Here is a 27374-nt window from a genome sequence, read left to right on the forward strand (position 1 = left end):
GTTTAACAGAACATAATGTGTGCGTTAAGTGCAATAATTATATAGAATGGAAATTCTCCCAGGCAGCCAAAAGTAGTACTTGAGTAGTGGTCAATTTTGAATGAAAAGTACTTTGTAAATACATGGAAGTTGTAAAAGGCAATCCTGGCTTTGACATAAAAAATACAACCCATCAATATGGAAAGAAACAACACATATTACATGAAACCCATTGTATTAGCGTGGTATTCCACATGATATCCCTACTCGTTTTGATCCTTCAAATTATTGGTCTTCTTCAAGGGAATTGTTGTCTATGTGAAAAAGAGAAATACAGATTATATTTTAAGTGAGCCATAGTGCAATAATTATTAGCATCCAATCACTGTTCATTTTATTTTGATTTAGCTTTGATAAAATGAATTCTGACTGACTGCTATTAACTACTGCAATTAACACATACTATATAGTGCCTTGTATTTTTTATTAAATACGCTTGAAAATTATAGGCTTTAGTTAAAGAAAACCAAGCTATCACCACGATCCACAAAGTTTAACCCTGTTTTGATTAGTGAAACATTAGTAAGATATAACTTAAATCAGCCGCTTTGCAGTTAACTAATTTCCCTCTATTCTGCAACATTCTTTGCTTATCCTATTATATTCTTGCGCAATGCATGCTATATGCTATACTGTGCATTTCCAGGGAATGGAAACTGATTATTATATTCCAGTCATTACAGAACCACGAGAATAGGCATTAAAGCCAAATGTATACTTAGACAAAGCCAAAGGCAGGTTTTTACAGACATACAGGTTTTCAGTAATATATAAATATTTTCTTCATACTTACCTGTAAAATCCATTTCTATAAATATTTCACGGGACACAGAGCACCAATATACCTTACTACCTGGGTTATGCTCTACCTATAGGTGGATGGACACTGGTAGAATAACCAAAAACATAAAGTGATCCCCTATTTAACCCCTCACATACAGGAAGTACTCCAGTTTTGTAGCAAGTAATGAACTCCCAAAAGAAAAGGGAGGGACCCCTGTTTCCCGCAATGTACTCAAAAAATCGAATTTTCTTTCTCGTACATTAGAGGACATCATGGGACACAGAGCAGTCATATACATTACTACCTGGGACGTCCCAGAGCAATAGCCTTGAGGGGAGGGAGACACTCTGTATGAAAACACCATAAGATTTATACAGCAGCCCGGAAGACACTACAGCCAAAAGCCGAGTCTTCTGCTGCCTAAAAGTCCACCTGATAAAATCTTGTGAATGTATGTAACGAAGACCTAGTTAGCGGCCTTGCAAATCTGCACAACTGACGCCTGATGGTGAAAAGCCCAGGGGGTTCCAACCCCCTTGGTAGAATGAGCTCTAACCCCAAAGAGAGGAGCTTTACCTTTCAGGCCATAGGCGAGCCAGGCTAAGAAGAAGGTAGAACAATGTCCTGATTTAAATGAAATTCAGAAACTACCTTAGGCAAAAAGGACGGAACAGGACCTAGCACCACTTTATCATGGTTCAAAATCAAATACGGCTTCTTACAGGAAAGGGCTGCCAATTTGGAGATCCTTCTAGCCAAAGTAATTGCAAAAAGAAAAGCCAACTTCCGTATCAAAAGAACTAACGGAACTTCGTTGATTGATCCAAAAGGCTGCTCCTGTAGCACAGACAAAACCAAATTCAAATCCCAAGGGCAAAGAGGTGATTTAAAGGGAGGCAATTAGTGAGTCACTCCCTGAAGAAAAGTCTGGACCAAGGAATGTGAAGTCAGAGGCTTCTGAACGTACACTGATAAAGCTGAAACCTGCCCTTTAATTGTTGTCAAGGCTAATCTTTTATCTAAGTCCGACTGAAGAAAAGAGAGAATTCTCTCTACCAAATATCTGTGAGGATGCCAAATTCTGACCTCACACCACGCAATGTAAGCCTTCCAAACCCTGTGATAAACCTTCCTGGTGACCGCTTTCTGGCATTCACCAGTGTAGTTACCACTGGTTCTGAGATACCATGATCTCCTAGCACCCTGGCTTCCATAGCCACGCCATTAAATTCAGCAAGCATACATTCAGGTGGAATAAAGGTCCCTGTGACACTAGATCGAGCTGGAGCGGAAGCGTCCAAGGTTTGCCTACTGCTAATCTCACTACCTCTGGGTACCAGGCCCTCCTGGTCCAGGCCGGAGCTACCAGAATGACTGATTTCATCTCCTCTCGGATCCTGCGCAAAATATGTAGCAGAAGAGGAATTGGGGGAATGCATAAATCAAAGAGAACTGAGTCCAGGGAACTACCAGAGCATCTATCCCAATCGCAAGTGGATCTCTTGCTCTGGATACAAACTGCTGAATCTTGCAGTTTAACGTGGATGCCAGCAGGTCTACATCCATTGTACCCCACCACTGGCAAATCTGTATAAACACCTGCGGGGGCAGAGACCATTCTCCTGAAGGTATCTGTTGGCGGCTGAGATAGTCCGCCATCCAGTTCTTTATCCCCGGAATGTGGACAGCAGACAGCACTGGCACATGCCTTTCTGACAAGGATAACACATGACTGACCTCCATGTGGGTCAGGCAACTCTTGGTGCCACCCTGATGGTCGACATAGACCACAGCCGTGGCATTGATTGTTTTCACCCTTTCCAGGTGGCCTGGTAACATTGACGTCCAATAATTCAGCGCAAGGCATATTGCCCGCAGCTCTAGCACATTGATGGGCAATCCCTGTTCCTTCACAGTCCATTTCCTCTGGACTGTGGAACTTTCAATGACTGTGCCCCAGCTGGAAAGACTGGCATCTGTGATCACTACTTTCCACGACAGTGGAAGAAAAGACCTTCCCTGTACCAGATTCTGGTCTACTAACCACCAGGCGAGACTTCCTCAAGCCTTGGGGGTTATGATTGTGCAGGAATCAAAAGCCTGCATCTTCCTGCTCCATGCAGAAAGAATGTTCTGCTGCAATGCCCTCAAATGGAACTGGCCATACAGAATTGCCTCGAATGAGGAAACCAACCTTCTCAGAAGACTCTTACCTGCTGAACCTGATCCTTTAGGGCCTCGACCCTTCTTGGAGGCAAGAACACTCTTGCCTGGACTGTGTCCATAACAAAGCATAAGTATTCCAGACTTTGAACCTGTTTTAGGGCCGATATCTCAGAATTTATGATTCATTTGAGATGTTCCAGGAATTGGACCGTAAAGGTCGCGTTTCTTATCAAAACATGCAGCGATTGATCCCTGAGTAGGAGATCGTCTAAGTAGCCTGCAATCAAGATCCCTCGAGATCATAGAAGACCCAGTATGGGTGCTAGGATCTTTGTGAAGAACCCGGGTGTGGGTGTAAGTGCAGAGCCACAAACTGAAAATGATGTTCCTCTTTGACAAAGTGCAAAAGCCTTTGATAAGGTTGAAAAATTGACACGTGCAGATATGCATCCCTGATATCTATGGATGCCAGAAAATCTCCTTCTTGGAGAGGGGTCACAACAGAGGGGACTGATTCCATCCGAAAGGGCAGCACTGAGAGATAATGGTTCAGTGCTCTTAGATCCAGAATTGGTCTTATGTCGCCATTTGGCTTTGAAACCGTAAACAGATTTGAATAAAACCCTGTTCCCCTTTCGGGAACTGGGACCTCCATGATCACCCCCTGCCAACTTAAACGGTCTAGTGCTTGGAATAATAAGCCCTTTCTTGAAAGGTCTGTGGGAACGCTGAACCTCACAAATCTTTGAGGAGGGTAGGAGTGTAATTTGAGCCTGTACCCCTGAGACACTGTGGAGATAATCCACCTGTCCTGAATTAACATTCCCCACAATCCCGCAATCTGCAGCAACCTTCTCCCCACCCACAGGAGTGGGGGCGTCCCTTCACAAGGAAGGTTTGGTGCCAGTATTAGTGGACTTTTGGACCCACAGCTTCTTTTGGCCCTGGTCCTGCTGTTTACCTTTAGCAGCAGATCCTTGGTGCCGTCGGAACTGCCAAGGGCCTGAAAAACCTGAGGAATTAGCACGTGGTACCTTAAAAGAGGGCCGTGTAGCTACCTTTTTCACAGTAAGGAGGGAACTCTTTCCTCCAGATATCTTTTGGATGTACTTATCAAGATGAACCCCAAACAAACGTTCTCCATAAAAAGTAAAACCAGCTAGCATCCTCTTACGAGGGAGCTCTGCTGACCAGCTTTTGTGCATGTGCACAGACAAAAGAGCCATGTTGGAGATCTGCTGTGTGGAGTTTTAAAGAGCATCTATAGCAAAGCAAAAAGCCTGAGGCAGATCTGCTGTATCCTAAACAGAATCCTCTGGTCTATTGGGCTGTCTAGTCTGATCCTTCAAGGCTTGACAGACCCCAATGATGCTACAGTGGGCTGAATAGCAGAATCTGCAAAGGTGAAGGATGCCTTTAACAAGGCTTCCAGCTTCTTATCCGCAGATAAGACTTGAGACCTGTGCATTATCCACTGGACAAGTTAAGGTCTTGCTCAGGGAGCAAACTGCTTCATCCACAACCAGTATGCACCACTTCTTGGTAAAGCTTTCCTCCATAAGGTATAAATGAGAAAACCTCCTTGGAGGCACAAGTATCCTGTCTGGGTGCTCCCAGTTGGAATTTACCACCTGCTTCAAGATTGGGTGAAAGGGAAACACCTGTGTATCCTGTTATGGTTTCAAAGAATCCAGGGAGGAACAAGGTGTTTCAGGGACCTCCACTGGAGGTAACTTAAAAGCTGTATGGACCATCTGTATAAGTGAATGGATGAGAAGCTTTTGTGATTGAGAGGCTGATAAAATCTGAGCCTTTTCAGGCTCTGAATCACTTGAGGGAGATTCCTCTGTTTGAATATCAATTGCCTGACCGTCCATTACCTCTTCTACCTCGTCAACCCAGTCTTGCTCCAATATAGGAGTAATAGGGGAAGGGGACCTGTCACGCTTCATGCCACTTTGTGTGACAAAAGGGACCATTCCAGCAATCTTGCCCTCTAAACCAGCCAAAGCTGATGCCAGGTCCTCTTTAGTAATAAACTCTGAGGTAGCAGTACTGGTAGTAGCCACAATGCCGGATAGATGCAGCTGCTCAGATTGCCCGGTGACATCCGGTCTTTCAGGAGAGGCTATTGCAGCAGAGTTCTGTTTAGCCTCTACAGGAGCCACTGATGGAACACATGCGCCCTTTGCTGCAGCACTCCCCCCAGAATGCTTCTTGGAAGACATGGCTTGCTGAAGAAATGGTTACTGGCTTTGCGGTACAATACACAAGTTCCTCAGTACCACAATTCCCCCTTGAAAGAATCTTATACAATGAATTGTTCTTTAGCTACTGCAACATAATTAGGCTGTGTCTGTGATCACCCATAGGACTCACGTGTCACCCAGGACAGATTACTCTGTGTCCCCTCTGCCGACCAGCAACTAACCGCCGGCCAGCAACTAGCCGTCAGTGCCATGTGCATGCGCCTGTGCTTGCACATCTATGTCCTCCAGTGGGCAAAAAAAGCATTGCAAGCAAAACATTTTTTTCCCCCAAAACATGTCAGCCTAAACATACATTGTTGCAGGGGAATATATAATAATTGGACCCTTACCACTTACCACTCCCGCCGTAAGACAATAGCCTAAGTCAGAGGCCCAGCCTTTACCCATCAGGTCGGGTTCTGTTGCATGGACCTTTAAGGATTGGGTACCCTTTTAGCATGAGGGTCCACTCCTTTGGACCCGTACAACACCCTGCAGGAATGCCTTAGCGCTGTGGTGTCCAGGATTCCACTACGCAGGGTCCAGCAACCGAAGGCTGCATTATAGGCAAAACTGAGTTGTTGATCCTTTAATCCTCTTTACAAGGCTCGGGTACCATTTATCTTAGCATAGTAGCTTTTTGAAATGGATCCGATCTAGAAATGCTGTGCCTTGATTCTTAAGAACCTGTGCAGGACTACAGCATGGAAGCTCACATAGAGCTCAAAAAAATGACCATCAACCTTTTTTAGACACTGGCGGAAAAATTGGAGTACTTCCTGTACAGTATGTGAGGGATTATATAGGAGATCACTTCCCGTTTTTGGTTGTTCTACCAGTGTCCATTCACCTATAGGTGGTGCATAACCCAGGTAGTAATGTATATGGCTGCTATGTGTCCCGTGATGTATAAGAAAGAAAAATACATTTATGGCTTGGTATTGACATGCCAATTCTTGTGTTATTGTAATTCATTTTTGTTTATTAATGTCGTGTAATATATCATAGTCACAAAAATGTTCATCTATTTCCAACTTATTATTTTACTTTCTTAAATATTTAAAATGTGATAGATATGGTTTCATATATATTATACATTTGTATCTGAAACAAATACACAAATTGATATATTGCTCTACATTGAAATGTATATCCAGTTTAAAAAAAAAGTACAACATAAAATATTAATTATATCACATAACTGTTTAAATTTTTTTTCTAGACTTTAGGTCTAGTTATGAAGCACCAAACATATATATAATGTTACACAGAAATGTTCCTTCTGTATCCTATTTTTGTTATTTTGTGACTGACTATTTTCTTTTTTGTTATATTGTGATTGACTATTTGCTTTTATTAAGGGTGACCAAGGACAGGCCGGGCCACCAGGCCCCCCTGGTCCTCCTGGACCACCAGGACCTAGAGGTCCTCCAGGGGACACCGGTAAGGATGGACCAAGAGGATTATCTGGAGTTCCAGTAAGTTTTTACTGTGTCAGGTATAAGTATATTTAAACCTGAACTCTGGGCACCTCAGTGTATGTGTATTAATGTAGCTGCTTGTAGAAGATGCGTAAATCTGTGCTCCCTTTCTGGAACTGGAACTATTCTGGGCCCTTGAAATCAGTCATAAAAGTGGGCCTTGAAACTCCCTGCAGCAAAGAACTTCCACTAATGGAGACTGATCACAACAGCAGGCTGCTTGTGCACTGGATGATTCATCCCCTCCTAACTCTCTAGCAGTTCTGTGCAGGAAACACTATATTCACTATGTCAGCACTCTGTGCAGTAGGAGACCTCTTCTGGTGATATGGGCAGGCTGTTCTCTACCTTTAATTAGGTTAAACTTAAGCTCAATAAATGACAAAGAAGCCTATACAATCCTTGAATTAGGTCTAGTGGCTCTGGTTATTGCCAATATTGCTACTTGTTTATACTTCTTTATACTATAATACATTTAACATCTAAATTTTGCTGTAATGTGATGTTCGGCAATAAAAGATTGAGCATTTTAAGATTTGTGGGCATTTTATTGTTTCTAAAATTGATCATTGATGTTGTTACTGGTCACTGTACAGAGTGAATAGACTAAGATCACATTTGTGAGTAGGAAAAATACTTAAAGAACTGTGGTGCGAAATATGCAATAAGATTTATTATTGAAAATAGAATACTGTCACTCATTGGTTTTATACATTTGAACATTGTTTCCTGATATATTCAAATCAGCAGCAGTGATCAATAACAAAATGCTTCTGAAAGATAAATGATCAAAATGTTGGATGCAAGATTACTGTTGTCTGTTTTCAAATAAAGATACTTGTTATAAATTGAAAGTTGTAAGTAAAAATATATATATATATATATTGAGCAAACATTGTGCTGGCTTATCTTTATACATACAAGCACAGAACAGCTCCAGTATGACTGATCGAGGGTCTGATTGCTCTGTCTATAGACAGTCTGCTTGCCAAGTATCCACCTTTTAATATTTTAAGAAAGAGTCCCTCCTTGAATATGTTTTACACGTGTGCCTTTCGGTCATCCAAATCTAGCATTGATTGTACATTGCAGGCGATAAAATATGAGATTACTTTGATTAATAACTGATACGTTAATATCTCTTTAGGGAGAGTCGGGACAACCAGGTGAAACAGGATTAGTCGTAAGTATTGTGAACTATTTGATAGGAAAGCAAATTACTTGAAACAGTGATATATTGATATTTATATGTATAGGAAATTATTTTCTGTAAAGCTGATCCTATTCCAATACTTTTGACCCTTTACGTAAATCCAGTGGCAGCGTTTATAAACCAGTGGATCATAGATTATATTTGCTCAATAGAAAATACATGAGACTGATCTTCAATTACATGGTCAATACTTATATAACTACTATCAACAACAACAGATTCCCCAGAGGTTTTGAATCTACAATATCCCAACAATTGGCTCCATTAACCAAACAGTTTTCATTTGATGCTCTTAACTATTGAATTCTTGGGTACACAACTAACATCAGTCTGTGCAAAAATTGTAAAGGAGATACCTACCCATCTTCCGATCCTCTCTACTGTATTGGAGCCTGACTATTTCAAATAATGAGAAGATAATGTCATTAACTATCGACAAATCATTGTTAACTTTAAAAAAGTTAATACTGCTCATTGTTCTGAAAGTACATGTCTTGTTAAAATGAAACTGGTTTGCTGTCAGTGCCCCAGTTGTACTACATAAAGCTACCTCATATCAGGATTATTTGTCTGCATATATGAATGCCTTTGCAACCATAAATATGTCATTTAAAAGGACACTGCCTCTGGTACCTCTGATCAACCTGTTGCACAACATTCTGAACAGTTTAAACACATACTCCCAAGTATTCACCGTATACCTATTGGTCATATCCACCTTCCACTGGATATTTGTGCAAAAAAGAGGACCACCGATTCACTCTTTACTACCTCTAACTTCCAAAGGACTAAATGTACAATTAAACCCTACATACCTGCATATGCACAGGTAGGTGGGAAATTCTTAAAGGGATGTGAATAGGATTGCAGACTTACCATTTATTTATTTTTTCATTTTTGACTATTTTTTGTTTATTTTTTTATTTCATGCATTCCTTTCCATTATGTTGGTTGTTGACCTCTACTTTTGGTAGACGAGGCTACTGCTACTTTGTTTAGTTTCATTTAGCTGTTACTTCTGTAACACGTTTTCATCACTTAGCAACCATATTGTTCCAGTCCATGACATAATTTGCTAAGACAACGTACTGTATGGTCTGCCAGTGTTTGTGCTGGTTGTTACTGTATCTGTATATTGCACTGTTTGCACTATGGGTGTCCCACAGTGTTGTAGGGGCAGGAGGCAGGGACATACTGTCTTGGGGTAGTGTTTAGAGGGTATTTAGGTTTCCATTTTCTATGTGACATTTGAGAAAAATTATAATATATATATATATATATATATATATATATATATATATATATATATATACACACAAAGAAATGGAGGAGAACTGCACACAGTATACAATACGTGCCAGCAAGCAGGTCTTCCCACCGACCATATATATAGGATTAGGAAAAAAGTTCAAGAGTTGCTGCACTTAAAATGTTTTTATTTTTCCAAATATTCTCGTAAAGGTTACATACCAAAGAAGTATACAAAATATTCAGACATGAATGTCTGTTTCAGGCTTACATGCTACTGCCCTTCTTCAGATCAAGTCAGAACATAGATATGTTCTGACTTGATCTGAAGAAGGGCGGTAGCATGTAAGCCCGAAACGGACATCCATGTCTGAATATTTTGTATACTTCTTTGGTATGTAACCTTTATGAGAATATTTGGAAAAATAAAACCATTTTAAGTGCAGCAACTCTTGAACTTTTTCTCATATATATATATATATATATATATATATATATATATATATATATATATATACACAATATATATATATATATATATATATATATATATATATATATATGCACAGCCCTCAAATTTTAGGTCTGGTGAGTGTGGGCTGCCTAGGAGTGAGGGGGGTGAGCACCGCCTGCAAGCAGTGTTGAATGGGATCTCTTCTCCCAGTGATCACCCAGAGGAAGAGAGAAGAGAGAGCCAGCAGGATCATCAGAGCACGGAACATCGCTGTAGCAGCTTTCATTTCAATTACTGTGTGTTCCACGCACTCGCTGTTACATACAGCCTCGCCTTCTGGCCCGGGAACTTTGATAGACAGATCACCCGTCCAATCCCAGGATGTTTGACATACGTATATTAAAATCCCTGGGAACACACAGCACGAGGAACACGCAGCAATTGAAATGAAAGCTGTTACAGTGATGTTCATAGGCGCTCTGATGATCCAGCCGGCAATCCTCTTTTGCTCCTCTATTCCCCTGCACAGGTAGGCTGCATTAATGGACACAGGTAGGCTGCATTGATGGACACAGGTAAACTGCATTGATAAAAACAGGTAGGCTGCATTGATGGGCACAGGTGAGGTTGGATTGTTGGGCACAGGTAGGCTGCATTGATGGGTACAGATAGGCTGCATTGATTGACACAGGTAGGCTGCATTGATGGACACAGGTAGGCTTCATTGTTGGGCACAGGTGAAGCAATTAATGGATACAGGTAGGCTTCATTGTTGGGCACAGGTAGGCTGCATTGTTGGGCACAGGTGAGGCGGCATTGATGGACAAAGGTAGGCTGTGTTGTTGGGCACAGGTGAAGCAGCATTGCTGGACACAGGTAGGCTTCATTGTTGGGCACAGGTGAAGCGGGATTGATAGGCACGGGTAGGCTGAATTGTTGGGCACAGGTGAAGCGGCATTGATGGACACAGGTAGTCTGCTCTGTTGGGCACAGGTGAAGTGGCATTGATGGACACAGGTAGGCTGCATTGTTGGGAACAGGTAGGCTGCATTGTTAGGCACAGGTAGGCTGCATTGATTGACACGTGTGGGCTGCATTGATGGACACAGGTAGGCTGCATTGTTGGGCACAGGTGAAGCAGGATTAATGGATACAGGTAGGCTGCATTGTTGGGCACAGATAGGCTGCATTGTTGGGCACAGGTGAGGTGAGGCAGAATTGATGGACACAGGTAGGCAGTGTTGTAGGGCACAGGTGAAGCAGCATTGATGGACACAGGTAGGCTGCATTGTTGGGCACAGGTGAAGCGGCATTGATGGGCACAGGTAGGCTGAATTGTTGGGCACAGGGGAAGCGGCATTGATGGACACAGGTAGGCTGCATTGTTGGGCACAGGTAGGCTGCACTGATGGGCACTGATAAATTTGTTGTTAATATTTATTTTTATAATTTAATTCTGCATAAAACATTTAAGTGTCATTTCATGAGATCATTTATGAGGGCGTGTTTATGAGCGGGATTAGGGGCCTGGCTAGTAGCTCAGGACTTGAAAGTTTGAGCCCTGTGTGTGAATATATATATATATATATATATATAAAATATAAAGTTGTCCAAAGGTAGGTAAAGTATACAGTACTGATCGGGTCCTGCTTAGTATCTTGGGTGCAACATCCCTAGAACATGTCCCCGACATTGTGACACCGTTTAGTGCTGTAGGTAGCAGTGGCGGCCCGCCCATAGGGGGCGCCCGGGCGCCGCCCCCCTCCTGTAGGCAAAAAAATAAATATATATATATATATATATATATTTTTTTGGCCCCTTTAAGAAAGAAACTTAAAAAAAAAAAAAATTCTTTAATGGGTTGGGATTGAGCGCCGGCCACCATTTCCCTATGAAGCGCCGCGTCACTACAATCTAGACATGGCGCTTCATTTGCGGGCTTTTAGCTTGAATATGGGCGCATTGAAAAGCGCTGATATGCTTCCCGTGCCTCTCTATGAGCGCCGGGAGCATTACTACTGTGACTTCCGGCTATTCGTCTTACAGACGAAAATCGGAAATGACGTCACGCGGCACTTTCTCTGAAGTTTACACTGCCCGAGCGGAGTGAAGCTGGCGCTGCTAAGGTAAGCCAGCCAAGCCACAGAATTCAGTTCAAATTGGATTTGATTTATCGCCCCATTAGGTCATCAGCGGACAGCAGTGCACTGCCTGATCCCCACCCATCCACCTTGGAGCCTGTTATTGTATTTAGACTGCTGGGACTTGTAGTTCTCCACCATCTCCTGGGGCTCAGGTGCATGCAATCCACCCTCTATGGGACTACAAGTCCCAGCAGTGAGAAAAACTGAACAAATATGGTGGATTGCATGCACCTGAGCCCCAGGAGATGATGGAGAACTACAAGTCCCAGCAGGTTATAATATAAAGCTCTGAGGTGGATGGATGTCTGGACAGTGACAATTGATGGGCACAGTGGTGACATTTGATGGGCACAGTGGTGACAATTGGTGGCACAGTGGTGACAATTGATGGCACAGAGGTAACAATTGATGGCATGGCACAGTGGTGACAATTGATGGCACAGTGGTAACAATTGATGGCATGGCACAGTGGTAACAATTGATGGCATGGCACAGTGGTGACAATTGATGGCACAGTGGTAACAATTGATGGCATGGCACAGTGGTGACAATTGATGGCACAGTGGTAACAATTGATGGCATGGCACAGTGGTAACAATTGATGGCATGGCACAGTGGTGACAATTGATGGCACAGTGGTAACAATTGATGGCATGGCACAGTGGTGACAATTGATGGCACAGTGGTGACAATTGATGGCACAGTGGTAACAATTGATGGCATGGCACAGTGGTGACAATTCAAGGCACAGTGGTGACAATTGATGGCACAGTGGTAACAATTGATGGCATGGCACAGTGGTGACAATTGATGGCACAGTGGTGACAATTGATGGCAAAGTGGTGACAATTGATGGCATGGCAAAGTGGTGACAATTGATGGCATGGCAAAGTGGTGACAAATGATGGCATAGTGGCTGTGTTTGATGGCATGGCACAGTGGTTGCGTTTTGATGGCACAGTGGTTGCGTTTTGATGGCACAGTGGCTGCGTTTGATGGCACAGTGGTGATAATTGATAGGCCGAGTGAGGCTGCAATTGTTTTTTTTTTTTTCGTTTGCGCCCCCCCAAAAAATCTGAGCACCAGCCGCCACTGGTAGGTAGGTGCTCGAAATGTCCTCCATCAACATTGCAACATTTCTGGATTCTATCCTTGACACTGTAACACACAGCAACACACAAATTCTTTTGAGATGAACGCCTTTAATTTGACCACTCAGGGTTTTCATCTCATAAAATCTTATCATTTACTATGCCCTAAAAAAAGGCTTCCATAGATGTTAGCTCGGGTGAACATGACATCCAGTCACTCTGTCGGAAGTTGTCAAGGTAACTCTGTACCAACAAAGCAAAATTAGGAGGGGTCCCATTATTACATATAATGTACAATAATTTGAAAGTAATATATGTGTACTTTGTCCCACCCTATATAACAATAGATTGATAAATCTGATTGTGCCAAGTTTAAAATTGATCTTCATCCATTTGCAATCTATAAGAAATGCAAATTCAAGTCTTTCGACAAAGGTGGCATTTACATTTTTCACAATATTTTCTGACTTGGAAATTGATTCACTTATCTGACATCACCTTATGTTTTGTAATGTTGACCCTGGTTTCTTTATTGCTGCATATATACACACACCATTAAATAGTTCTATTGAATACAGCAATATCAAGAAAATCAGGCAAATCGTTAGGTGTTAAGCTCAACAAAGCTCGGCACATTCCTTGAGCTTATTCGAGACTAGAAGCCTTTTTTCAGTACCCTTCATATATTATTTTAACTGCCTTATTTATTTTGTGCTCTACTTGCTTTTATAACTGTAGAACATTAAATTGCTATCCCTTGGCAGTAGATTAGAGTTTCCAGATTTTAATTGATAATGTGTTTTCCTTGCTATTCAGGTTAATATTGGCCAACCTCAGCTTTCCCAATAGAGGGTTTAAAGTGACTAAATGTTAGAATATTGTACTATTTGACTACCACTTATAATTTCTGACACGTATCCTGAAATTCGTATCTGTTTCTACATAGCTTTTAATAGAGTAAGCAAGGATTAAAACCCTAATCATGTTTTATAGCTGTTGGTTTCTACATTGGGCAGATTCACTCTATTGAAAAGTGGGAGGAAAATCGATTAAAAGTGAGAGAAAGAAAACTAAACTTTTCTGTTGTTGCCAGAGTAGGATTAGAAGAGAAATCTACTATCATGTAGACCAGGGGTCTCCAAACTTTTCAAACTAAGGGCCAGTTTATTGTCCTTCAGACTTTAGGAGGGCCGGATTATGTCCAGCGAGGGCAGAAAATGTCCCGGGCCCAGCACCAGCGAGAATAAATATGGCCTCAGGGTTGGTGGTCAGTAGGAGGAGGAGTAGGGCCCCTATCAGTAGGAGGAATACCATCATTGATATGAATGAATGAATGACTTGTATAGCGCTACACATGCGAACTGAATCGCCTCTAGGATATCAGTAGAAGAAATAGTGCCCCCTGGTTGGTGTCAGTGGAAGGAATAGTGCCTCATATCAGTTGGAGGAATAGTGCCCCAAGGGCCGCATAAAGGCTAGCAAAGGGCCACATCTGGCCCCCGGGCCGCAGTTTGGAGATCCCTGATGTAGACTGTTCAGGTGACAGTTGTGTAAGAGAAGATTTTCCTTAATTTAAAGTTATCCCTTCTCCTTTCCTGTTGTATGTAACAGGGGGTGAAAGAATTTATTTTATTTACCATATGGGGCCTCCCTTGGCTAGACCGCCAAAAGCCCTGAGATTGCTGCTGGGTATCGCCATCTTGGATGTGATGTTAGCACTCCCAACAGGCTAAGAGCTATCACTCTAGTTACACTCTAAGTGATTCCTCTTCAGTCCTCTTCTGGCAGCTACATAAAAATGAATCTAGGGTGAAGAGCTTATGTAGGGAAGCTGGGCCAGCACATACTGTAATAAGACATTCCCAGAAATGGAGGGGGCTATATGACTTGCAAGGAAGGAGGGGTATGTGCTAGACAATTGATTCTTCTTGAAGAAGTCAAATTTGCTAATGAGTTCAAAGGCACATTGCAATTGAAGAAACAAATAGTTTATGGAAAAGAAAAACGCTGCAAGTAGGCTTTTCAAATTCTTGATTTATTAAAAATATGTGGCCTTATACAGACAATTGTCATAAGAATGTATATTATTAAATTCCCATTACTCAGACTGTAGTGTGCACTAAAATATTGTCCCTATAATAAAAACATAGGGCCAAATTCTCAAAAACTGTGCGTAACTTAAATTTCAGCAGTTAAGTTACACTGACTTAAAATTTCTACCTAAGTGCCTGATCGTCAAAGCACTTAGGTAGAAATTACACGCTGTGTAACTTAAGTGCCGCCGTCGTAAGGCGGTCCTCCTCTCCTGGGGGCGTTTAAAATTTAAATGAGGCGCGCTCCCGCGCCGGCCGTACTGCGCATGCGTGTGACGTCATTTTCCCGACGTGCAGCGCGCGAACGTAATTAACGCCGGTCGGCTTTGAGAATTTCGACGGGACACTAAAGTTGCGACGGGTGAAAAAAAAAGACGCGCCGGGAAAACAATTAATTATAAAAAAAAATGACAGCGTCGCTCAGCATGCATTCCTGAGAGGGAGAACTCCATGCCAATTTTCAAAGAAAAAACCGGCATGGGTTCCCCCCCCAGGAGCATACCAGGCCCTTAGGTCTGGTATGGGTTGTAAGGAGACCCCCCCACGCCGAAAAATTGACGTAGGGGGTCCCCCTACAATCCATACCAGACCCGTATCCAAAGCACGCTACCCGGCCGGCCAGGAAGGGAGTGGGGACGAGCGAGCGTCCCCCCCCCTCCTGAGCCGTGCCAGGCCGCATGCCCTCAACATGGGGGGGTTGGGTGCTCTGGGGCAGGGGGGCGCACTGCGGGCCCCCCCACCCCAGAGCACCCTGTCCCCATGTTGATGAGGACAGGACCTCTTCCCGACAACCCTTGCCATTGGTTGTCGGGGTCTGCGGGCGGAGGCTTATCGGAATCTGGGAGTCCCCTTTAATAAGGGGGCCCCCAGATACCGGCCCCCCACCCTAAGTGAATGGATATGGGGTACATCGTACCCCTATCCATTCACCTGTAGGCAAAAAGTAAAATGTAGTAAACACACAACACAAGGCTTTTTAAAATATTTTATTATTCTGCTCCGGAGGCCCCCCCTGTCTTCGTTATTAGCTCAATTACCAGGGGGGGCTTCTTCTTCCGCTCTCCGGGGGTCTTCCGCTCTCCGGGGGTCTTCTCCGCTCTCCGGGGGGGGCTTCTCCGGACTCCGGGGGGCTTCTTCCATCTTCTCCCCTCTTCCGCTCTTGACTCGGCGAACCCCGGTTCTTCTGCAGCTCTCCGGTGCCTTCTTCTTCAGCGCTGGCTGCCTGCTATGTTTGTGTGTTAGCTCGATTTCAAACAGGCAGCCGGCGCGGTCTTCTGTGACGCCAGGGTCTTCTGGTCTTCTGTTCTTCCGATGTTGCCTCGTCGCCTGTTGTCGCTGCAATGATGGAAGCGCGCCTTGCATCCCATTTATATAGGCATCACCGTCCCATCATGCTCCGGTAGGTACCCACGTGGTGGGTGCCTACCCACGTGCACCCACCACGTGGGTACCTGCCGGAGCATGATGGGACGGTGATGCCTATATAAATGGGATGCAAGGCGCGCTTCCATCATTGCAGCGACAACAGGCGACGAGGCAACATCGGAAGAACAGAAGACCAGAAGACCCTGGCGTCACAGAAGACCGCGCCGGCTGCCTGTTTGAAATCGAGCTAACACACAAACATAGCAGGCAGCCAGCGCTGAAGAAGAAGGCACCGGAGAGCTGCAGAAGAACCGGGGTTCGCCGAGTGAAGAGCGGAAGAGGGGAGAAGATGGAAGAAGCCCCCCGGAGTCCGGAGAAGCCCCCCCGGAGAGCGGAGAAGACCCCCGGAGAGTGGAAGAAGAAGCCCCCCCTGGTAATTGAGCTAATAACGAAGACAGGGGGGGCCTCCGGAGCAGAATAATAAAATATTTTAAAAAGCCTTGTGTTGTGTGTTTACTACATTTTACTTTTTGCCTCCAGGTGAATGGATAGGGGTACGATGTACCCCATATCCATTCACTTAGGGTGGGGGGCCGGTATCTGGGGGCCCCCTTATTAAAGGGGACTCCCAGATTCCGATAAGCCTCCGCCCGCAGACCCCGACAACCAATGGCAAGGGTTGTCGGGAAGAGGTCCTGTCCTCATCAACATGGGGACAGGGTGCTCTGGGGTGGGGGGGCCCGCAGTGCGCCCCCCTGCCCCAGAGCACCCAACCCCCCCATGTTGAGGGCATGCGGCCTGGCACGGCTCAGGAGGGGGGGGGGACGCTCGCTCGTCCCCACTCCCTTCCTGGCCGGCCGGGTAGCGTGCTTTGGATACGGGTCTGGTATGGATTGTAGGGGGACCCCCTACGTCAATTTTTCGGCGTGGGGGGGTCTCCTTACAACCCATACCAGACCTAAGGGCCTGGTATGCTCCTGGGGGGGAACCCATGCCGGTTTTGAATTTCAAAATTGCCGTGGAGTTCTCCCTCAGGAATGTATACCAAATGCCGTCGCTGGAATGGGCCTTTACAAGGTTTGGCTAACTTTCCACATTGTAAAACCAGCCCTAATTTTGCGCCGGCAAATTCGGAACTTAGGCAGAAATCAAAGTGCTGAAATGCTTTGAAAATCTACTTAAGTCCTCATTTGCATACGCAAAGCTGGATTTCAATGAGAAATGCCCCCAGTGGCGGATGCGGTACTGCATCCTAAAATCTGACCGTGTAAGTGTCTTACACATGTCAGATTTTCTGCCTAACTTTGGAAAAAGCCTTTTGAGAATCGTTTCCAAAGTTAGGCACAGAGATACGCAGGCTGAACAGCAGTTAAGTCTGCGTATCTCTTTTGAGAATTTGGCCCATTATTCTCAAATACATTTAGCTTTGATAAGTTCTTGATCTATTCCATAAATATATAAATATATCCACGCAAACTCCCAAAGTTTTTCCAGTGATTATATTAATACTATGCCAGTTTGGAATATACAAACATGTTCATGTAACATGTTAAATTTGTTTAGATAATGTAGTGCCTTTATCAGCTGTATAACTAGTCAGTCGTCCAGCTTAAACTTGTTAAATTAGCCACGAGGTTAGGCCAAAGTATTGGTTGGGTAATGACCACAGATGTGTATGTATAATATTTTTTAAAGTTTCACTATCTGGACCTGCATCACATTCTGAATCATTGGTACTGAAACAAGTGGCTGTAAATATCAATGAACAAAAAAATGAAATGCTCCCTCACTGTCTAAAAACCTGGTCAAAACCATCCAAATCTGAATTAGCAAAGCTACATTTTAATTAATTATATTGTCCTTTATTTAAGTCCCAAATTGTAACTGAAAGTAGAGGAAGATGATAGGTAGCTCCATGGATGGAACATTGAATATTCACTATTGCCACCAGGCTATTAAGGGGCATGTTTATAAAAGAAAAAAAATGCATAACAAATCACCCAGCAAAAGTGCAGACAGATTCGTTATGTGAGAATGTGGCAAAAAACAAATGTTGTTACAGTATTTTCTGTGCTGGACTAATGTTCCTAATTCCTCATTTCTAAGGTTCCTAATTTAAAACGAAAATACCACATTTGGCCACTAGATAATGGCAGGTATCATAGGAAGATCCTATGGTACTTAGCACCATCTTGTGGCCAAATGCAGTATTTTCAGTTTTAAATCAATTAGAGACATTAGTCTAGCAAGTGTTTTGCCCCATCCAAACACAATGAATGTTGGTGCACTTTTTTTGGACGAATTGCTATGCACCTTTTAATAAATACACCCCTATGAATGCAGTGGGATATGTAACGTTTTGAAAGTAATAAACAATACAGAATATGGCTGGTACTAGTGTAAGTGCTGAAACTATGTTGCTGCAATGGGACATTGAAAAAGAAAAGATTGTTTCACCAGCCTTGTGTGTTAGACTACTGCTTGTGCTGCCAAATTAATTTTCTGACACTGACAGTATATGTATATACATGTACATATATGATTACAAACATAAATAAGGGCTATCTTTTAAAGGGGAGTTCTAGGCTTTTTTTATGTTTATTAAACATGTAGCTGCTGCCTTTTAATAAACAGACACTCACCTGCTCCATGGTCCAGCGACGCGACGCCCGGATCTCCTCTCCCTCCTCTCCGGCTGGCGTCTTCATTCCTAGTGTGGGCATCCGGCCGTGATAGCTTTTGGCTTCACGGCCGGGCACTCACTGCACATGCCTGAGTGGCGATGCGCTCTATGAGTGGTCAGACGATCGCCTGGGACCTGTCACATGTCCCAGGCGATCGCCTACAGGAAGGGGCCGCTGTAGGCAATATGACTTATCGCTCAAGCGGTCCCTGGGTGGAAGGAGGAAGTGGGACAGGAAGTCCCACTTCTCCTGAAGCCCCCACTCCCCCCCCAAAAAATTGCATGCCAAATGTGAAATGTAAGGGGGCAAGGAGTGGTTTAAGCGGAAGTTCCACTTTTGGGTGGAACTCCGCTTTAATACAGTTGCACATAAAAGTGCATTCTCACTAAAAGTTTAATAAAGCAAAAGCAAAAGCTTGTTATCAAAAACACTAATGTGCTTACAGCTACCTTGCCTATGCTCCTCTTATACCCTATACTTCCACTATAGCCTTCTAGAATCCTTTGCAAATACTAGCCATGCTTTGTATTTACACATGTCAACATGGCCCAGCCCCCGCCCCTGCCCCCAGTATGACAGTGTTTGATCTAACAATAAGCCATATATACAGTATATCAAGTATGTGTTTGTTATTGTTGATGATAGTCATGTTTGCCCCCTACCTTTGTAGAACTGTTTTTTTTTTGGAGATCAGATAGCAGATCAAGGTGGCAGGGAAGAGTGGTAAAGGTAAGGATAGGTACATTGGGTGTCTGCCAAGAATCTTTAAAGATAATTAAGTAACTTGTAGTGAATACAGGTTTGCTTTAAACTAAACCTGTGGCCATGTAAACTATGTTAATAATCAGTCTATTTTTAACAGGAGGCAGTACCAGGTTCTTGCACCCCCTCCTGTTCTCTCGTAGTATGCACGAGAGTCCCTAAAAACACAAGGCACATTGTAATGCCAAAAGCAACCAGATTCCAGGTTACTATATCTGGTCCACCCACTTCAGCTTCCCCATCTTACTACTGGTTTTGCAGGCACCTAGAGGAGTCTGCTATTGAAAGTAAATAACAGATGCAGACCATGTTTCACCCACATGCCCACCTATTGCTTCCTGGATTCCCAAACTCTTGTACAATTGTATAAGTGTATAGACTTATACAATTGTTTAAGTCCATGTGACTATATCAATGTTCTTCAAAATGTTTCAATAAAAAAAGTTAATTGCAGAGTAAAATATTTAACTTGCCCATAGGTTTACTTTAAGGTAACCACATTTACATGCATACACACCTAAAAATAAATAAAAAACAAGGGGCCAGATTCACAAACGAGATACGACGGCGTATCTACTGATACGCCGTCGTATCTCTGTTTCTAACTATGCGACTGATTCATAGAATCAGTTACGCATAGTTAGCCCTAAGATCCGACAGGTGTAATGGACTTACACTAAAAACTTTTTTTTACCCGTCGCGATTCACAAAACCTCGGCGCATCGTAACTTTGCGCAAAGCACGTCTGGAAATTTGCGTCGGGAGCATGCGCAGTACGTCCGGCGTGGGAGCGCGCCTAATTTAAATGGGACTCGCCCCATTTGAATTGGCCCACCTTGCGCCAGCCGGATTTAGGATACACCGCCGCAAATTTCCAGGTAAGTGCTTTGTGGATCGGGCACTAACTTGAAAAAAAAGCGGCGGTGTAACTTAAATCGGAAGAGTTAAGTTGCGCCCGGGCTACGTGAATCTGGCCCAAGGTGACTTCTCAAGGGTTTTGCAGAATAGGGAGGGGTTGGGACAAGGGAAATAGTTGCTGAGACTCACCCTGTAATGTACCCACCCAGGAAATTGATGGACTATCTCGGTACCGATAATAACAGAATACAGTATAATAACAAAATGTATTAAGAATAAGAAACAAATATACAAATTACATAAATTAAAATGGAAAAAAAAAACAGACGCTCGAGGATCACCCAATAGACATCTGTAATTGTCAGTGGATAGATTGGTAAGGGTCTCGACTAGTTTCGCGGTAAACCACTTCCTCAGGAGAGCCAATCTATAAAGCAGATAATACAGTAAGAACATATAAAGACAATAATTCAGAATAGCTACAGCATGTAATACATAAATATGATAAAATGGGTAGCTTACCCAATGAATGAGAAATAGTGTGCGAACCGTGGTCGCCATCAAAATTCCCCCCTAGGCGGACAAGGGGGAGTGTGGGTGGATCTCTGTAATATGAAGTAAAAAAAGGGGGGATAAAACCAATAGAGTATAAGGCAACCATAACAAGGGGGGGAGGGGGGGAATGGGAAGGAGAAACGCAAGGGAAAAGGGAGAGGGAGGGGGGAGAAAGGAGGGGGGAAAAAGGGGGTAAGGGAGAAATGGGAAGGAAAAAAGGAGGAAAGGAGGAGAAGGGAAGGAAGGCAGGAGGAGGGGGGAGGTAGGGGAAAGGGGGGGAAGGAAGGGAAAGAGGAGCAGAGGAAGAAGGGAGGGAAGGGGGTGGGGGAGAAAAGACAAGGGGATGCGGGAAAGGAAAGGGAAGGGACAGACAAGGGAAAGGGGGAAAGGGAGGGGGGAGGAAAGGAACAGGGAGAGGAAAGGAGGGGGTGCGAGGGGGGTGGTAGGGGGTTGCCAAAACTAATAGTAAGTTACATTGGAAAGATTAGAATTATAACTCACCCCGACGGGTGTATCAGGAGATAACCCGAAGAGCAAAGGCTGCTGGGGTTGTGGGGGCTGGAACAGGTGGACAGATAATTGCCGGCTGATGCAGCAAGGGTTTTATTCTAATGTATTTTTCTGTTCACAAATACCAACACCTTGCTTGTAAATAAGCAACCATCCACAGCTCATCAACTGACTTGTGAGTTACCAGATAACAATAATAGTACTCCAGCAGGTGCACTTTCAATTACACATAATTACCCATTAAGTTCAGCACTCATCAGAAACATCAGTCCAGTTTAGAAGTTCTGAAAACAATTCTGTTATAGCCTCCCGATCATCAGTTCTTTGGGTAATTTCCCTGTGCTGTTCCTCCTCCTAGCTCTTTGGTTACTCTCAAGCTCTATAACAGCACAATTAAACAGTATTATAGCTTGAGATCACCTGGTACTTTCTATCTCCCCTCCAGTATACTGGGCAGGAACTTGATAAAAAATAAAAACCAGCATAGTGTAACTGATTTATTTAAAACAAAGTGAAAACAATCATAATCACCAGCTCAGGAAAGCCTGATATGTTTTTCCCATTGACTTAATTCACTTGACTTTTGTTAGTTATTCCATACAGTACCTATGTCTGTCTTGTATTAGCGCCACACTTTATCATATAACTGTGATATACTTACTGTTACTCATAAACACAATGCTAGTAGATTGCAGAGCATATTACATTTTGGCATATTGAGATACATTAATATCGTGCCAATACAGACTAGAAACTGCCATTTTTTGTTACATTTTGTTCCCTAATCAATCCTCATTTTGTTATTGGCTGGTTCCGGTTCATCACTTTTACTTGTATATGCAGTGTTAGAAGTGTAAGAACAGTTCCTGACTTCTTACAAGCATTTAATCAATGTACAGAAACAGAGGAAGGAACTACAGTTGAATGCTTAAAAATAACCGGAGAGTTTCAACTTTCAAGCAATGCCAACAGCTCAACCCCGATCCACATCAAGTTTACTTCTGAAGTCTTTCCAGGGGATAAAGGAGACATGGGAATCTTTCTGTCATCTGTACCACACTGGTGTCTCTATTCCGGAAAACTTCCAGATACATAATGTAATTAGGTTATGTTGTTGTAAGGAAGTTGTTCCCACCACAAGGAGTTATTCTCACCTGCTGCCTTAGTTCTTCTCTTGTGGTCCATTTGCAAAACCCATCTACCGCTTGACCACATTGTATATGTATGTTATTTTTTCATCTCAGTTTACACTGAAACTGGAAATAATTTGTTCCCGGCACTGTTCTTGTAAAGTATACCTTTTCAAGTAGAGAAGACCGAAATTGAGCTGACCTTGAGTAAATAATGTAAAACGATGATGATGTCGGAGGACATTTTATATGGATAATATTCTTTCCTAATAACCTTAAGAGACATCCTAACACTTACAATGGGCCATGACGCAGCTTCCTGTAGAAAATACATCAGAAGGAAACACAGAAGATATTTGTAGCTAGTACACCACTGTATTGTGAATGATAGGAAATTTTGAAAAATCACCAGGTCTGTATCCTGTGACCTTTTTGTGTTCGGCATTTTGTTAGGAAACTACAAAGGATTAAATTAGACCAATTCCCTGTGGAACTATTGATTTTAAATGTGAAATATTAAAATAAGGTTCAGGAAAATGGATAAAGAAAATGATTCTATCCCTGTCATCCATTTCTGCTACTACCTTGTTATCCTGTTACACAGGCTTCTGATTGAGACTACAAGTGTCAATTTTAACACACATCATGCGTGCCTGGTTCACTGCAATCACCATCAGGAGATCAACCCCGAGAAATGCCATACAACCATTCTGGAGTGAGTGCCTGTAGACTGGAAGTGGCTGCAAACAGTCAAATGGAGATCAACACCACTGAGATACAGCAAAGGATGAATTGGCATTAGTATATTAGTAAAAGTAAAAAACGTGGCAATTTTTTATGATACACCATGCTTCAGAAAACAAAATATTATCCTGTAAAGCCCTGTACACACGATCGGATATTAGATGGAATCTAATCCGATGGATTTGTTCATCAGATATCCGATGAAGCTGACTTTCATCAGTCTTGCCTACACACCATTGGTTAAAAATCCGATCGTGTCCAAACGCGGTGACGTACAACACGTACAACGGCACTATAAAGGGGAAGTTCAAATCCTTTTGCTGATTTTGTGTTACCGCGTGTTAGTAAAAGTTTGGTGAGAGCCGATTCACGCTTTTCAGTCTCCGTGCTTTTCAGTCTGTTACAGCGTGACAAATGTGCTATCTCCATAACGAAAGCTAGATTTACCAGAACGAGCGCTCCCGTCTCCTAATTCAGTCTGAGCATGCATGGATTTTTGACCGATGGACTTCCCCACAGACGATAATTTTTTCTATCGTTTTTTTAACCATAGGAAAAATTTAAAACAGATTCAATTTTTTTCACCGATGGGAAAAAAACTATGGGGCCCACACACGATCGGTTCGTCCGATGAAAACGGTCCATCGTTCCGTTTTCATCAGACAAACCGATCGTGTGTACAGGGCTTTAGGGTCTACTTTAATTAAGACTTTCATACTGATATGCATAAAGATTAACATATAAAATGAAAGCCCAATATCTTGTTAACATATTGTAACAGTAAACTCTACTGCAGACAAAACATAAACGTATCGGATGATAAAATTAACATTTTAGGACCTATATTTAATTTTGTCAATTAAATAGAAGAGTAAATTAACTGAATGTTATTTCTTTTTCAGGGTCCAATGGGGCCTCCTGGACAAAAGGTATGGTATTAAAACGAAACTGCTGCAGAAGTCATTACTGCTTTTCTAGCCAAGCTATTTACAGGGGAGGTAGTACAGGAATGGCTACTGTAGACCACAATGAGGCTGTTAGTTTAGTCTATGGAGTGTGCTTTCCCAAAATGCTGCTGGATAATGCGAGACTTAAGATTTCTAATTTCCTCCATCATGGGAGCCTCAAGCAGCTCAGCGCAGACTGTTTTCAATCTGTCTGCTGAACTGGAGGTTAAAAAAGGTTCTCTGGTTTTCCACTGAGACACGACATGCAATTCGAGAAAATCAGCCTCAAAACTCTCTCAGTGTTGGATAAAGTTTCTAATTGAAAATGTAATCTAGCACAAATATAATGGATATGCACCATATGCGTTAAGAAATTGTAATAAGAATATATACATGGGAAATTGGCCTGGCACTGCTTTGTTGTTTCTAAGGGAAGTTGAACTTCCTTCCTCCTTGCAGAAGTGAAGGTTATGGGACAGCACCAATGATATTATTCTAAATGTACTAGTAATATAAAAATAAAGATATATACATATGTAGTGGGTGTGTGTGTATATATATATATACATGTATATATATGTATATACAGTGGGGGAAACAATATTTGATCCCCTGCAGATTTTGTAAGTTTGCCCAAATCACAAAGAAATTAAGGGTCTATAATTTTTATCATAGGTGTATTTTAAAAGATAGAGATAGAATATTAACCAAAAATTCTGAAAAAAACTTGATTGAGTTGCAATTGAGTTGCACTTCAGTGAGCAAAACATGACTTAGTACTTGGTGGAGAAACCCATGTTGGCAAGCACAGAGGTAAGATGTTTTTTGTAGTTGGTTACCAGGTTTGCGCACATGTCAGGAGGGATTTTGGTCCACTCTTCTTTACAGATCTTCTCTAAATCCTTAAGGTTTCTTGGCACTGACGATGGGCACTGATAGGTGGCACTGATATGCAGCACTGATAGGCATTGATAGGTGGCACTGATTAGCACTGATAGGCGACACTGATGGGCACTGAAAGGCTGCATTGATGGGTACTTATGGGTGGCACTGATAGGGGGCCCTGCTGGGCACTGATAGGGGGCACTGATGGGCACTGATAGGCGGCACTGATAGGCGGCACTGATGGGCACTAATAGACGGCACTGATAGATTGAACTGATCGGCATCAATGATGGCACTGGTACTGGCACGTATTGCTGATGGGCACTGATTGGTATCTGTCTAGGCACTGATTGGCATATCCCCGTGGGGGGGCTGAGCTGATAATCAATAAGTGCAGACCCCGTCAGGAGAGAGGGTTATTGGCTCTCCTCTACTTGCGTCTGTCAGACACGAGTAAGGAAAAGCCAATACATGTTTTACATCCTGATCAGCCGTTATTGGACATGGCTGATCATGTGGTAAAGAGCCTCTATCAGAGACTCGTTATGGAGATCATGATGTGGTGTGTCAGACTGACACGCTGCACTACCAAACGCCGCACTGCGCACCCCCCAAGGTGCAGTTTTGTGGCTTAACCTGTTGGACGTCATATGACTCCCAGTCAGGACAACTAAACCACCGCCCAGCCGTCATTTTGCTATAGGCTGGGCGGGAAGTGGTTAACAACGAGCATCCAGTCTCCTTCCCCTACTAACAAAACTATTGTCATAAATGCATCAAAAATGCAACCAAGTTGCATTAAATAATCACGCTGAAAATCAAATTGCAGCTGTACTAGTGTGAACCCAGCCTTAAGTACTTACCATAGTTACAACCATTTAATCTTCTATAAATTAGCCACAGTGATCAAGGAACAGAATTTTAAAAGAAATAACACTTGACTCCAGGCAAAAAGAAAAAACACTAATTAATATAGCTTTTTAATCACTTATACATCATTATATATTTAAAAATGCCTGCAGCGTAAATACCAGATTTGTACTTGATATAAGCCTCTTGCAATTTACTGTAAACCAGAAATCAGACTGGCAGAGGGAAAAGCAACACAAGGAACCAATACGGTATGTTCCAGTTCTCATGTGCTAACCAGTGACTTGCTGATAGGAGTGGGGAGGAGAGTAACAGAGACATAAGCCCATCAGTCTGCCACTTCTCCTTTCACTGTCCAGCCACAGGCTGGGAGAAGTACAAGACCTGCTAATGTTACTAACTTGCAGCTGAAAAAATCAGGTACTCCACCCTGCATGACAGGGCTGTGCTGTATTGCAGAGCTGTATACATCTTAGTACTGCATTGACATAAATACAAACCTGATTGCAAGCAAAACAATTCTCTTATATATATATTTTACCTTGTTTTTAGCTGTTTGCCTTGCATTAAGCTTTGAACGGTGTGTTTGCTCTTAACCTTTTGGGCTTCTAGGAACTCTAAAAACATGTAATCTTTTTAAAAAATCAGTGTGACCTTTCGATCTTTGTTCACATACATTTTAGAGGAAAAAATTGCCACAAAATGCACACTAGGACTATTTTTAATTATTGGTTAACTGTCACAATGCTCTGCACTTACAGTGAAGCATATAAGAAGATTTTATATAGATTTATTGTGGACCCATTGGGGTGCTCATTTCAGATGTTTGAAAAATTATCAGAGTGGCTTAGCAGAAGTTGTGAATCCAATACAATTCTGAGGTGCCTTACTAGAAGGATCACCAGGATAAAGGACATCCTAATGACTCTATATAGAGCTTTAGTTAGACGTCATCTAAAATACTATAGGAGATATTTACTAAAACTGGAGCATGCAAAATTTGGAGCAGCTCTGCCTAGAAACCAATCAGCTTCAAGGTTTTATTGCCAAAGCTTGATTGAACAATCTGAAATTAGAAGCTGATTGGCTACCATGCACAGCT

The 27374-nt window shown here is 42.8% G+C and overlaps 1 protein-coding gene across 5 annotated transcripts in view; it reads left to right on the forward strand.

Annotated features, from left to right (window-relative positions):
• The window catches only part of COL25A1 (collagen type XXV alpha 1 chain), a 588595-nt gene that overhangs the window by 410011 nt on the left and 151210 nt on the right, over nt 1–27374 (forward strand). For all 5 annotated transcript variants that reach the window (XM_040329411.1, XM_040329395.1, XM_040329418.1 and 2 more), the window contains exons 9-11: nt 6600–6716; nt 7867–7902; nt 24473–24499. In XM_040329411.1, the coding sequence (XP_040185345.1) occupies nt 6600–6716; nt 7867–7902; nt 24473–24499 (180 nt within the window). The remainder of the gene's footprint in view (nt 1–6599; nt 6717–7866; nt 7903–24472; nt 24500–27374) is intronic.

This window comes from Rana temporaria, chromosome 1 (genome assembly GCF_905171775.1).
Source record: "Rana temporaria chromosome 1, aRanTem1.1, whole genome shotgun sequence".
NCBI classification, from domain to species: Eukaryota; Metazoa; Chordata; class Amphibia; order Anura; family Ranidae; genus Rana; species Rana temporaria.